Raw genomic sequence first — 14936 nt, 5'->3', positions numbered from 1 at the left:
AGGACTTAAAGGATTGCATTTTTCTAGTTCTCATCTCTAAAAAGCCTCTGGCTTTATGCCTTGAGTTTGATACTTCAGAAGAATGCGAAAATGAATAAAATATTTTTTTTTCTCACTTGGTTATGAAGACAACACTAGCACCTTTTGCACAAGATTAACAAGCATCTCTTCACAGAGGCAGCATAAAATACACATAAATACATCCTCGTATTCGTATATGTTGATGTCTCGAATTACCTTGTCTGCATCTACTTTTCCTTGGATAAACTCTTTCTTCCAAAATTCCAGGGCCTGCTCCAGAGTCAAGCCRATGCCTTTTAGGAAGAGCCCGTACTGCATGCGGCCTCCGTGGCGGAGGTGGTGGCTCTCCCGCAGCGCCTTGTGCAGCTGGCGCATGCAAAGCGGGAACGATTTCACAGCCAGCTGCCAGGAGGAAAAACAGGCATTTAAGACACCCTGTCCATTGGGCTTGTAGGACGTAGACTTAGCGATTATCTCCGTCTGAAAATACTAACAGCTGGAAAGAAAGAAATGCACAGGGAGATCATCTGGGCTGAAGTGAACAAGTGTGTTCTTAAGCCTTCAAATTCAATAACCATCCAATAATCATGTGAGCGACTGGCAGATGTTAGTCTTCAGCTACTAAGTACCAAAGTTTTAACTGCCGTCAGAAATAAAATCTAGCCCCGGTTCCATTACAAAGCTGCTACTTCTTTATTTTAGCTTCTGAAACAGCCAGGTGGATTGGAACTGGTATTTAACACCTCTGAGAAACTATCAGTAAAGCYCATTGCAATTGCTTTGTATATTTCTTTTTTTGCCATAATATAAAATCTCAGGAAGAAAGCATCATTCAAACCTACTTGTATGTGGGTTTTATTTCTTGACAGCTGAGTTCAAAAGGAACATCGCCAGAGTTAAGACACACTAACAAAACACACCATTTCTAAGCTTCAGATAAAACACAATTTTTTTTTGTCTCTACATAGGTGATGCACATTTACAATCAATTTTATTCCTTTCCTGCTCAAAAAAAAGCCATTAACTAGAAAGTCCAGAAAATCTCCCAAATAAAAATTACAAATCAAAATTATTAATTTGTCAGAAATTAAACACTAAAAATCACAAAATTAAATAAAAAATCATTAGTTTTTATATAATGTTAGGTATTTGTGAAAACATATAAAATTGATTCTTAACAGTCAAAAATATTTCATCTTAAAAAATGAAATCAAGGCTTTATGATATCTGTGCATAGAGATATTAACTTTATCTATGCATTTAACTTTAAAGAGGTAGACCACACCATATAATATCATACAAATAGAGAACTTACAGCATCAATTTGTTCCAGAGAAATTTTTCCAGCATTTTTTTGCACACTGTAATCTGGACCAATGTAAGAATGGCTGAAAAACAAAGCAAAAAGTACAACATAAAACATATAACTTCATCCAAAATAATTACAACAGTTCAAAAATGTAGGAAGAAATTATTTTTTACCCATTTTAAGGGTTACATGTTTTCCATGATGGTAAAAAACAAAAACAAAATGAAAAAACAGTATTTGACAGGTATGTAAATAATTCAGATCTATAAAACCAGCATTAGAGACAAGAGGATAATGGATCCCTTCCTTCCTTTACTTCCAAGTGAGAGATAAGGAGTCATTCTCAACTAGGATCACAGAAGAGAGCAGAACAGCTGGGGCTGGAGGGGACCTCTGCTCCTCAGCTAGTCCAAAGCTCCTGCCCAGAGCTGGCTSTTCTGCAGCAGGCTGCTCAGGCCTSCTGAGATCAGTCAGGATTTGAACAAGAGCAGGGTCACTCTGCCTCCTCTTTGGACAACATGCCCCAGTGTTCAACCACCCTCAGAGGAAGAGTTTTCATCTTAGAGTTAGGTGGAAATTGCTGCGCTTCAGTTTGYGCCTGTTGCCCCTCTAGTCCTTTCCTGGGCTCTGCCAAGAAGAGCCTGGCTCAGTCTCCTCAATCACTTCCCATGGAATGTTTGCACCTCCTATAACTTGCTCACAGCACTCTAAGACCATCAAGGAGGCTCTTGGCCTCCTTCTCCCACCTTGGAATATTCCTGCTTCTTGACCAGCTGGGTGTCCACCTAGGTCCTCCACACTCTTCTCCAAAAATCTGCTCCCTAGCAAGCCGTTTCCCAGCCTGTCCAGGTGCACAGTTACTCCCTGRGGGCAGGGCTTCCCTTTGCCCAAGGTCAGCAGGTTCCTCTGCCCGTTTCTGCAGCTTCTCAATGTCCCTCAGGATGGCAGCACAGCCAACCTGTTCCCACAATCCATGTGGGCTGCAAACTTCCTGGCTGGATCTCCATTACCAGGACTGTCACAGTACCAAGGCCTGGGGTACTCCACTATGGAGCGGCCTCTGGGTGGAGTGACTGCCACTCGGCACAGCCCTTTGAGCCCAGCAGTTCAGCTGCATTTCTAGCCCCTGCTCCATCGCTTGGACACTGAGGGCACTGTAGGGGACAGCACCAAAAGCCCTGCTGAAACCAACAGCAGCCACAACCAACGAACTCTGATGGGTGAGTAAAGAGTTAACAGTAAAAGTGCCAATTTGCAGGAACTCTGCCCACAGGGCAGAAAGGTTGGGTGTCCTCCTGGCAGCAAGACAGGGAAGCGGGAAATCTTATGGAGACAGGGAGGGCCGCTTCCCTAAAACTGAAACAGCAGTAAACTCACTAAAAGCTGTGAGGSCTTTGGAAAGCCTGCCTCTCTGAATAGATGAAAACATGGTTAGAATGAATAAAAGTACAAGTTGAACATTTCTATTGCTACCGATTCTACTAAATCAGCACTCAAATGCAAAATGGATCAGCATCACTTTTCACACTCACACTACGAACAAAAAAATAGAAATCACAGTACCAAAGACTAAACACAACAGCACAGAAAGCTGCCCAAGTCTTGACCATTCAAGACAATCATCACACCTCAAGATGAGCCCAGGTAGCAAACAGAGTTCCCTCAGGTCATTTGCTTCCTGGCCTTTGCTATTTGGCTTAGCCTTTTTCAGCACTGGTGTGACTGCAATAAAGCAACCAGTCTCTCCCTAGCACCTGTGGAAAGGATTGGCCAGGCAAGGGGGCACACACAGAGGTGGCCCATACTATAGGGGAACAAAATACAACTTCAGGCATCGGTGCTGAACAGAGGGCATGCTCTCCAAATCCTGCCCACAGGCCCGGCCTTGGTAAAACCACCTACTGCAAGGACAGAAAACAAAGCAAAGCGAAAGAAAGGGAGGAAGAAGTTTTTAGATTCTGAACAACTCAGATGCTCACAGCATGATGAGCAAATGGGAATTCCTCATGCATGCTTCCTTCCTGTTACATTAAAAAGCAGCACATGACCTTCACAAGGTGAAAGCTGCGTGATACCTGACACTTTTCACCAAGGCACTCAACTCCACAACCTGCGTTCAAAGGCAGCACTCAGTGCGCCTCTCCATCCAGCATACGTGGCAAATATTGGAGCTGGGCATAAAGCGGACTGCTCAGGTGGCCTTTGCTAGCTAAATAAACTCCTTTTCCAAGAGAACAACAGCCTGGAGTCCTGGGATTCAGTGATACATGTCAGGTCCTTTGATCTTCTACAGCACAAATTTKCCAGGTCCATCGATTACCTCACAGTTTGCTCTCTCCACAGATTTTTAGTAGGAATAAAAAGGAAAATAACAGCAATCTTGAGAATCCTGCCAAAGAGTAAGAAGAATACCCTTTATTCTACAGGCAATCTCCCTCTCTTTTCATGTCAGTGAATGTTACCAAACAGCCTGCTACTGTTTGAAAACACACTAGCACAACACAGTTCAGACGAGCTTGTGGCTGTCCTCTTCCCCCTCTTCTTTTTGCCTTCCAATATTTAGCTTTTGTTTTTGATTCATCCCTTTCTTCTATTCCACAGAGTTTCTGTGGTTACTTCCTGATTAAGGTTCTTACTCACCTAGATGCACAAGGGCTCTTTATCAAAAGTGCTCCAGTTGCTGGATGTATGAACTTCCCTAGGGATTGTTCATACATACACTCACAGTGTYAGTACAATGAACAAATTATCATATCCACATTTCCAATAACAGAATCTCAGTCTTTCAAATAAACAGCTACTGGATCATTCTGACAAACAGTGCACCATCATGGATGYATTTACTACAGCATTACATCTACTAGAGTTAGATCTTTGAAGATGTTGAAAATGGGAGTAACACAGTAGGATATTAAGGTGTGCATCCTTCTTTTCATATTTCTGAGCATTAATAAGGATGAACAAGTCTGCACACACAAAAAAAAACCTTACAAAATAGGTTTTTTTCTTAATCAGTTTCATTAACTAACATTCGAAGACACTCTTAATGTAACCATACAAACACTGGCTGCAAAGGACACCAGCAGACAATTTGGTCCTGTTCCCTCTCGGGAAGGACACTGGTCAGGGCTATTTCTAGTCGAGGCCTCAAGCTGCCAAGACCAAGGACTCCATGTTTTGGCAGCCTGCTGCACTGCTCCCTAGCAGAGAAGTTTTTCCTCATGTCTGACCTGAACCYACATGGGACCACGGCCACTTGCTCTATCTTCTGGCAACACCAGAAAGCCCCGTGCTGTGATGCCTGCCTTTCAAACAGTTGTAGGCAGCTTCTTGATCAGCCTAAGCCTCCTCTTCACCAGATGGTACAAAGCCAATTCCCTCAGCCTTTCCCCATAAACCTGGTGCTGAAAACACCTCTCTCTAGCAGCCTTGTGCTGGTGCTCTGCCATTCTCTCCACAATCCTCTTGATGGATAATGTGGAGAAGACCTAACTCCTGCTTCCATCAGTGGGAATTCTATCCCACAAGTTCCTTATACAACCATTCTACTTGTAAAATCCCTTCTTGTTATCCTTAATCTTTCTTGCTTGTCTTAGCCCCATATGCTTCTCTATCCCAGCAATTCTTACACGTTTTTTTTGCTGTCTGTCCTTGCTTCCCCCTCTCACACATGTTTTTTTTGAGCACAAGTTGAGCTGAGATGTAATTTTAAAAACTCGATGTATTCAAAACACCAAGGCATAAGCAGGCATCCTAAAAAAAGGAAATTAAAAAACAGAAACAGAGTAAAAACGTGCTGCAAGATAAGAAAAGCTCAGTGCACAGGCACAGCTTTCTAGTACTTTGATAGGAATACATATGACAACTTGCATCCATCTTTGAAGTAATTCCTGCTTAAGACTTGAAATAGAGTGTTGTGATATTCTAATTTCACTATAAAACCAGGAATATAAAACCTTTGAATATTGAAGCAAGAGTACTTCTCGTTTGGACATATTTTCCTTTTCTATAAAGTTATGTTAGAATATTAACACTCTACAGATGCATCCTCATCTTCCTTGATGAGCTATAACTGGTTGCTAAAATAATAATTACAAAAGATTTAGCATTTTAAGTCTTATTGTAGTCTACTGGGAACAAGTGAAATCCGTTGGTACAATTCCGTATTGAATAAAATAAATTTTAACCCAAGAGTTATTTATTTCATTCAGTCTATTACAATTAGTATTAAAAATCATCAATGAAACAAAACAGGACCAAAAGAGCATCCAAGCCACTGACAAAATAACTGTTTGGCCTAGAAAAGCCCAATTATAAAATACACGCTATGCTCCTTAGGAAACAGGCAGGGATTAAAATATCTGTGCAGACATAATTCTTGGCAAAATGACCTTTCTTGAGGATTTGCTGATTTTAGAGTCACGGGCAGACACGCGCCGCTGCCAGCGAGGGCGCAGTGCATTAACAGCCACCAAGGCCCCACAACCTTCCATCGTCTGCTCTTTGCACACTTTGCTATCAAAGCTTCCACTCCSCCCACAGTGCTCTGTTGACATATGCCAAAAATAAAATACTGCTGAAAGAAACAGCACACACAAAAAAGAGGAAAGCCTAAAACCACTTTTCTTTAAGAGCAGGACGAAGTACRGAAATAACAGAAAATATCTATTTGGTCATCTGTCTGTCCCTTGACATTTTGAAAGCTAAAAGGTCAAATGTATTTTGCTTTTTTGCAAGTTCCTTTAAAAAAAGCAACATGTAATTGTTGACATATTTTCKTTTCCAGTTACTTACAATGCACTTGTAATAGCCCCTCCATATTGATAAAAGCAAAATGCATGCAAGTCACTGGATGATTAACATAGGAATGCACTTTAATATCAGAAAATGCCAAAAATAGTAGGATATAATAAATTCAGGATAAAGCATCTCTGTTAGCTTTAGTAGCTTGTGTTAAAAAAAAAAAAATAGCTTTTTTGAAACTTTTCCAGTCCTCATACAATAAATGAGACACAAAAGGCTGTTTGCTCTGATCCTGGAGGCTGTTCTGCTTATACAGATGCATAGCATCTATCAGAAGAAAATTCAAATTTCTCAGTAATTATTCACAGAGAGCATTTATCATTTATAAAATACTAACCTAATTGCTCTTACTTCATACGGTGAAAGGAATGCTACTGAAGAGCATTTCTGAAAATGCCAATATGATGAATGGTAGTAAAAATAWGGAAGGCAATTTGCATGCAGAAGCATTCGCTAACTAGTTACCTAAGAGTTACCTTAGATGATTTTTCATTCACTATCCTTATTTTTAACAATAAACAGACCAACAGATACACTATTTCATATTTTGATTTACATTACAAGCAGTAAGACTTGAAACTGTTGTTATGCATTAAAAAAAATTACTGACAAAGTAATTATTTGGGTTTTTTTGAAACAGAACAAGAACAGTGCACTGGAGGCAGGGCTGCATCACGCAGCAGAGCCCCACAGGAGACAAACACACCAACTAGCTCYGGATTCATCTGCCCTGCTGCCCTGACAGAGCTTCGCTGCTTCCATTCCCAACTCACTCATTCATTTCAGTCATTTCTGGATATAGGTGTAYGTTGCGTAAATAAGTACTTTCCTTACTGAGTGTCAATGTTTAAGTAAATTTCTAACCTGCAAGATATTAAAAATTCTCCTGGATTCAACACTATCTACCCAGACCTGCTCTGAGCCAGGGTTAGACACAGTCTCTTCCAGAGGAGTCTTCCAAGCTACAATATTCTGTGGTTCTCAACCAGGGTCCCTCTCTTTAGCTGTTTGGTCTTCTTCCTTCCTACCTTACGAGGCAAACTCTCTCAATCACTATGTAAAACAGTAGAACATAATCACCTATATTAGCAAGATCAAATCTATGTCTAAACTAAAAGATACTAGAAAAGAGTTTTTTCTTACTCTTCATTCCCAAACTCATTCCAAAAAAAAAGCTTGAAAGATATTCTATTCTGCTCCTAAGAAGGGGCAGGCATTTTCACCATGTTATCAAGCACTCTATTGGCTCGTATTTTCAGCTCTCTCCATACCCCATTTAAAAAGTAAATGGGCTCCATTCAGCAGGGATGGAGTGACAGTTTTCTAGAAAGAAATTAACAGGTAAAAATATGAAATGAGATCAGTATGTACTCATAGTGCTATAATTTGGAATATGATGAGTTTCATTCATAAAGCAACTTACCAACTTTGTACTTAACATGAAAAAGGTATTTTACAAAGCTACAAATATGTTTCTATTATCTCTCAGAAGCAGCAATGGCAGCCATATTATTTTTTTCATGTAATTTAAGTTAAAATTTTTATTAAACTGAAAGCTTAAAAAGAAAATACTTTTTACTCAAAGCCAATCCCACAGATAAAGCATCTCAAAAAATGTTCCTAAAATATTTAACTGATAATTGTTTTATCTGTATGAAAGAACACATTTATGCTTTCTGTTTATGCTACCTGAGGTGAYTGAGCAGAGGTTGCAGTCTCTCGTCAGACTGAATGGAAGGCAGTGCGCGTGCTGTTAGCTAGAAGAAAACACAAATTCAATTAATAAAATATTCTCTTCAAAAAAATTACAAGCATACAGCAGGAATGATATAAGAAATGAATCAATATTGTTATTACTTTATGCAGCATTKGGTAAGATTTTCCTTCTATATATATAAATTTAAAATGTTAACAGTAAAAAAGAATTTATTAAATAATGTATATTAATTAAAGAGCAAAGCATCTTAGAAAGCTGTTTGTTTACTTTATTCAAAGCATATTCAAAGCAATGGCATAATAAAAATGTATTCCATTGAGCCTTATAATATTTGCATATGATAAATTTATATAATATTTGGCACTATCTGACTCTTGATATTGACAAGCCTCCTTGTAGCAAAGTGCTGCCCTTTTTTTATAGCTGTGTCATATGTCTATTTAAAATATTACTGTTTTGAAAAGAATTCTTTACCATTCTTTAAAGCACCAAGTGTGACACTTGGAATAGTAGCTATATGGTTGCAAGCAAGTCTTGCACAAAGAATTATGTACTAGAAGAAAAAGATCCATTGCGTAGATGAGGCCTTTGTTTCATCTATACAAGGTACAGAACAGAAGAAACAGAAGTTGCAGGGAATATTAAGCATTGCAGAGCTGAGACATTTCCAGTTCAGAGGCCTAGAGGAGGCCAAGGCCGGGCACAGCGAGCACCAAACAAGGCCCTGCAGCCCAGGCAATAAACGCTGTGAGGTGTGAAGTAGCTGGCTAAGCAAAACCAGGCACCGTGTATCAGCATCACACAGCATTTCAGATGGGAAAGCAGGGAGAATATTGAACAAGAGCAGCAAGAAAAGCAATGAAAAAACTCTAGGCTGAGACAGGGTTTTGTAAAAACTGTTTTGTGTAAAAGCAGAAACTACAGCAGTTTTAAGTGCTTGACTTCGTGCTAGAACGAGGCCCAGGGCCACGGGTACCTCCTGGTAATTTTGGCCCAGGGAAATCATCTCTCTGCAGTCACGTAGATGACAAGTTTTTCTTCTCCTGTGCCATACGTGACACTCGTGTTTCTAGCGAGCACTGCGCTGCATTACAGGCTCTTAGGAAAMCAACAGAACAACTTGGTCATAGGGCACTGGGATGGCAGCAACCTGATAATGTATGAAGGCAGCAGAGACTGGGCAATCATATTAATATCAAAATAATCTAACATTTAGCACAGGAATTTCAAAGAGTAAGCAGGGTGAAGTGGGGAGAAGGCACCAGATTTGTTCTGCWCCTCCCCAGTACTGGAATAATCTGGAGCACTGTGTGCAGTGCTGGGCTCCCCAGTACAAGAGGGATGTGGAGCWGCTGGAGAGAGTCCAGCGCAGGGCTACCAGGATGATCAGGGGCCTGGAACATCTGCCCTGTGAGCAAAGGCTGAGAGAGCTGGGCCTGYTCAGCCTGGAGAAGAGGAGGCTGAGGGGGGACCTGATCAGCGTGTATAAATACCTCAAGGGAGGCAGTGAGGAGGAGGGGGGCGGCCTCTTTTCAGTGGTGGCCAGCGACAGGACTAGAGGAAACGGCCACAAACTGAGGCACCAAAAGTTCCACAGGAACTTAAGGAAAAACTCCTTGACCACGAGGGTGACAGAGCCCTGGAACAGGCTGCCCGGGGAGGCTGTGGAGTCTCCTTCTCTGGAGATCTTCCCAACCCGCCTGGATGCCGCCCTGTGCCCTGGGTGTCCCCGCTGGAGCAGGGGGTTGGACTAGATGATCTCTAGAGGTCCCTTCCAACRTCAGCCATTCTGTGATTCTATGAATTCAGAAGTGAGGCCAGCTCTTGCAAGAGCCCATTATTGAAGATTCACTACRAGTCTAAAAAGAAAAGAGCAATCCTGCCACCAAGCCTGATGTTAAGCAGCAGCTCCACATGTTATCGTGAAAGGAATGACATTTTCATATACAGCAATTATGAAGAAGATTATTGTGGCTCAATTAACTTGTCTTAGTTCTTTATGAGTGTGTAAATTTCTTGATTTTCAGGTTACGGTAGAAGAGCTATTTTTTCCTCCCAGTGTTTTTCCAGGGGGGAAATAAAGCAAATTTTATTCTTACAAAGARCTTACTTTCTAGATGAGATGTCCTAATTAGTCGTGTTATGCAAGATTTTAATACGCCCTCAAACCACGTGAGATTTTGTGTTAATATTTCACGTTGAACGATATTTAGCAAAAGCACCATGCCAAGCTTACAAAGGCACAGAAAGAAAGGCTTTCACAAAGGTCAGTTTGAGAAGGCCTGTCAGAAAATATTTCTGTGCACTGGGCCTATACAATGGTTAACAGACTGCTCCGAGCTACTGCTAGACGATGAATTTGTTCTCATATTCATCAAAACAATTTCCCCCCCATCATTATTCTCACTGTTTTAAAGTATAAATTCTGTCCCAACCTAACCATCCACAGTTGAATATTTTCAAAGTCAACTGATATATTTTTACTGCCTTTTTTTAAAGCTWCAAACAGCCCAAACTATAAGCAAAACTCTGTTGCAGGGAAGTCTTTATAAAGGTATCTAAATAGGAATATAAATTCTGCTGCAGTTACCACTGTTGGTTAATCCTCACGTGTTTTAATAAGCATCAGGAAATGATTATGTTAGGAACTTAGTCTCTATAAATCCATGCTTATCTCGGAGATTATTAATGTAAAGCCACCTTATTACACAGTCAATTTTTATTTCATAATCACGAATTTCAGGGCCTTGCATTTTCCAGGAAGCTTTAGATTTCCTTTGAAAATGAGTTAGAAGATTCACCACTCCATTTCTTCATAATCTCAACTAGTTCTTCCCGACATGACAACAAACTCACACATTCCTGGCCTCTTTTTTTGTACAAAGATATTCTGGCTCAAAACGCAATTTAGATGTAAGCATCTGTGGATTGACAAGTGTAGTTATGTGCTATCTTCCTCAAACAGATAGAAATTTAAGGGGATTTGGGGGGGAAAAAAAAGCAGCCATACATATTTTTTTTTCCTGAACACATATTTCAGTTTGATCATTTCATCATGCCACTCAAGCCACATATATGCTCTGTGTCAGCTGCATATGGTAGGTGGGCGATCCTGAAGGGTGATAGGAACAAACAGGACAAAAAGTTTAACTAGAAGGAAAAAAGAAATTGTACCAATTGCTTAAGCATTCAGAGTGCATCAAAAATGCTTGATATAAAACCAGCTCTCCTGTGTGTTTCAATTTAAGAGTTTCTCACTTCCCTACTAAGTACATGTCTAAACTCATTTCACACCAGAAAGATATTCATAAAATTTCAACTTATGCACAGATTTCGTAGTATTTTTCTATCTATGTTAACTCATTCTTATCTTACGGGAAACTAAAAACAGCTGCTCCTGGACTGTATAAAATCCATAAAAGTTGCTGGCTTCGTCCCAYATTCTGGCACCTCCTCTCACAGACAGCTGAGAGTCTTCACTATCAGCAGAGCCAAGCTTAAAAAAAATGACAAAACTATAATCCAAGGGGAAAAAATAATAAAAGAAAACAAACTACATGTGTTTGACAAGAAGCTAAGACATATAGAGGGTCAAAAATTACTGTAAAGTGAAGACTTTTAAATATCTTTTTAAAACAGCAGCTTAATCCCACCTAGACAGAATTATGTTTGGCCTGAAGACCCTCCAGTAATGCAGACAAGATGCTGCCTCCAAAAGCAGCACGAATAACAACCACCTCTATTTGAAACGCTATTAATGAATTTTACAATCTTAGTTATTAGATTTAAAACACTAGTCCAGAGCACATCTTAGGTTCCAGCCCCGAAGTGTCAAAATGAAATGCAAGAATACTTTATACTACAATATATGCTATTATACCTCAGTTAATTTCCCTAAAACTGCATTTTTTGTAGATTTTCTTTTTATGCAGCTATTCTTCATTCCACTACTCCATTACTGGGTTTCAATTTTTATTTTGAAGAGATCACATCGAGGTTAATTCATTTTCCAGTTTATTTTTAATAGCTCTAATTAAACAAAGCAGTACCAAAAGAACATAACTTTTTTAAATGCTGCTAGGTACAAGAAAATAGGAGGTCTTTGATATTATTCCCAAGTGTTTTATTTCATTAGCATAACAGCTTTTAAGTCTTGCTAAGAAARCAATCAAAGGCTTAAGATCTATTCTCCATGCACAGAAAAACCTGAAGTAGAAGGAATGTTATTGCATTATAGTCTAACTGCAAGAGAACAGAACACTCCAAAAGCAAAACTCATAGGAAAAGAAGAAGTGGAAGAGTGACCAAAGTGCAAGAGAAGTCATGGAAACAAATTTGTAGTTAAGACCAACCAATTTCTGTTACTAGATTTAAGTTCAACAGGCTATAAAGCCTTGAGAGTGCATAAGTTGTAGCTGCACACTTCTAACAGCACCTTAAATCTCCAAATGAAAGCAAATGAATTCTAAATAACACTGTTGTCAAAAATTTTCAGTCTATGACGTTCTAGAGAGCCTTYTCCTTGTAGTACATGTGATTTTTCCACCTGTCTGAAGTCTTCCAGGTAACTAACTGCAGATTCACAGTTGTGGTTGAAGCTGGAAGGGAGCTTTGAAACCATCTGGTCCAGCCTCCCTGCCTTGGCAGGGTCACCTACAGTGTTTTGCTGATGACCCTATCAAGATGGCTCTTGAATATCCCCCAGAAATATTGTTCTCATATTGCTCACATTGTTTTCTTTTGTCTTTTTTAGGTAACATTAGAATGATAACCATATGTGGTGGCCTTATACACGCTGCTAATATGGTATTACTTAGTGCTTAACTGCTAAGTAGTTGTGAAATGTACTTAGTCAAAAACACAAATTTATATTTCGAAGAAAAGCCATTAACAGTCTGCCAGACCCCACTACGTTGCAGCRTCTCCTAGCCGGAAAGAGAGATCGATTCCCAAACACCAACCTTCTTGCTAATGTTGCAACAAAATGTCACGATGCAAATGCTGTGCAGCCAGGGAAGCTGAAAGCAGAGAACAGCATTTACATGCTGCAATAGGGCTCTGCCCAGGCACCTGACATTTTAGGACTGATCAATTGTCTTTAAAAAAAAAAAGTTTCATTTTAACCTTTGGCAACATGTTACAAATCTCGAGCACTATACACTTTTAGTAAGCAATTTGCACCAAGGCTTTTTTGGGTATTACAAGTTATTTTGGCAGCAATCGCATGGAAATATGCCCAATAAAAATCTAAGCAAATGATCCTGCTTTTATTTTATGTGATGTGTTAGCACACATAGCACACATTTTCCATAGGAAAGGAGCTAAGATTTTTTTTTTTTTTAAGCATTTAAGTAAAATGCTCGTTACTCCAAAGTTTTTCTTTTTAAAAAAAAATCTCATTTGTGTAATTTAATGCCCAAAAAAGCACTTTCATCTCAATTTCCTTTTTTGGCCTCTAAGTTAGCATCAGGGAGGGATCGCTTACCACCAATGTTTCTTAAAGCACATATTTATATTATTTATATTAAAACACATAATATTTAACAATTTTAAATCCATAGATATAGTTGATCACTTAGCTTAATATGTCAAGGGACAGACTTTCCACAGCAGAAGAAACAGATTAACAACTATTAAGAATTTCCCTGCTACCATGTCCTAGACTCYTACCTAATACTTAGGAACTCTGAAGAAACTGAGCTCTAAGGTCAGCTCCGTTTTTGTCAAAGGCCTTCAGAAGAATTGATATCGTCCTGCAGCATTTGCTTTTGAAATTAATGGACTTGGGAGGTTTTAACTTTCATATTCACATTACCATATGAATAGTATTTGAAGATTAATATTTAGTCCTTAAAGTGAAAATTTTCACTAATTAAACCCTGCTTAAACTGGTAAATGAACTGTTTTTCCAGCACCGTTATTACTTGTGGCTATACCCATTTCCCTTGCATATGAGGGATAAGGAATGTAAATTACTCATCTCTTGCACTTTCTGCATTCTARTGTCAAGCTGGAGTTGACACCTACCAGGATTCTCATTAGATGATTTCCTCCACAATAGATTATTAATTCCATCTTTCTCACAATACTGTATAATGTCTTTTAGAGTTTAATTATATGTAGATTGAAGTAGCCATTTAGAAAGCTACTTTGTCAGCAAACTCTAAGCCTTCTGTTAAATAACACTGCTTTTCCACTGCAGGTTCTTCACTGAAGTCAAACGGTCTCATCAAAAATCTTTAACTGTGAAAGGACTGACTTGCCCTTCACCAATAACTTTCTCAACTTGAATGTTTTGTTCTCAGTCATTTTGGCAACTAAGCCAGATATTTGGTATTTTTAAAACTAAATCAGTAGAGCAGTAGAAAAATGGAAAGTTCATTCACTGTTGTTTACTACCAGCTTCTAAGACAGGCAAATACTTCTGCATCTCTCCACTATGTATGCCAAGTTTGTTTCTCTTTTCCCTAAGAGTAGTTGAGAAAAACTTCTACCTTTTTTTCTCTCTCTCTCTCTCTCTCTCTCTCCTTTTTAATTAACTTGCTCCAACTTCACACCCTTTAAGCAGAGGGAGCAACAGCGTGGAGTAGGAATGCAGTGAATTCCTCCAGATTTTAAGAAAGCTGCACCCACCACTTCCTGCGCGCGCACACCATTCCCATCATTCACGGGAAGGAAGTTACAGAGCCCAGCGTCATACTAAAAAGTATGAAGGATTAAATATTGCACCACTAAGCATCTGCATGAAGTCACTCTCAGAAACCACTGTAGGTTTTTCCCATCACAAATGCCTCACAGCATAGCACTAATGCAATATTCCACTATACCAAAACTGCCCTAAAGAAAAAAAAAATCCACACACCTGAACGCTAAATAAAATATTTTAAAAAAACAACTTCAATACCAGACACTACATGCAGCTAAAAAAGAACACATTGGCATTTACATGTCCTGACACCAGTTAGTTCAATTAAACCTCATTTTTTCTCAGTGTCCTTTCCTACTRCACAGCCTCATCTGTTGTTCTTCAAAGTAGACCATCATAAAAATCTTAAAATAAGAAAAGAAATGTGTTATGCACTTATC

General features: G+C 39.3%; 1 protein-coding gene across 1 annotated transcript in view; it reads right to left on the bottom strand.

Moving 5' to 3' along the window:
* The window catches only part of PRIM2 (DNA primase subunit 2), a 69129-nt gene that overhangs the window by 33493 nt on the left and 20700 nt on the right, over positions 1-14936 (bottom strand). Inside the window, exons 7-9 of the mRNA XM_026036671.1 lie at positions 7823-7890; positions 1337-1409; positions 238-423 (exon numbers count right to left, since the gene is read on the bottom strand). Coding sequence (XP_025892456.1) covers positions 238-423; positions 1337-1409; positions 7823-7890 — 327 coding nt within the window. The remainder of the gene's footprint in view (positions 1-237; positions 424-1336; positions 1410-7822; positions 7891-14936) is intronic.

The sequence above is a fragment of the Nothoprocta perdicaria genome, unplaced genomic scaffold (genome assembly GCF_003342845.1).
Source record: "Nothoprocta perdicaria isolate Ctin4 unplaced genomic scaffold, notPer1 scaffold_184, whole genome shotgun sequence".
In the NCBI taxonomy this organism is placed as follows: Eukaryota; Metazoa; Chordata; class Aves; order Tinamiformes; family Tinamidae; genus Nothoprocta; species Nothoprocta perdicaria.
Note: the sequence above shows the minus strand (reverse complement) of the source record. Positions and strands in the feature narration are given on the sequence as shown.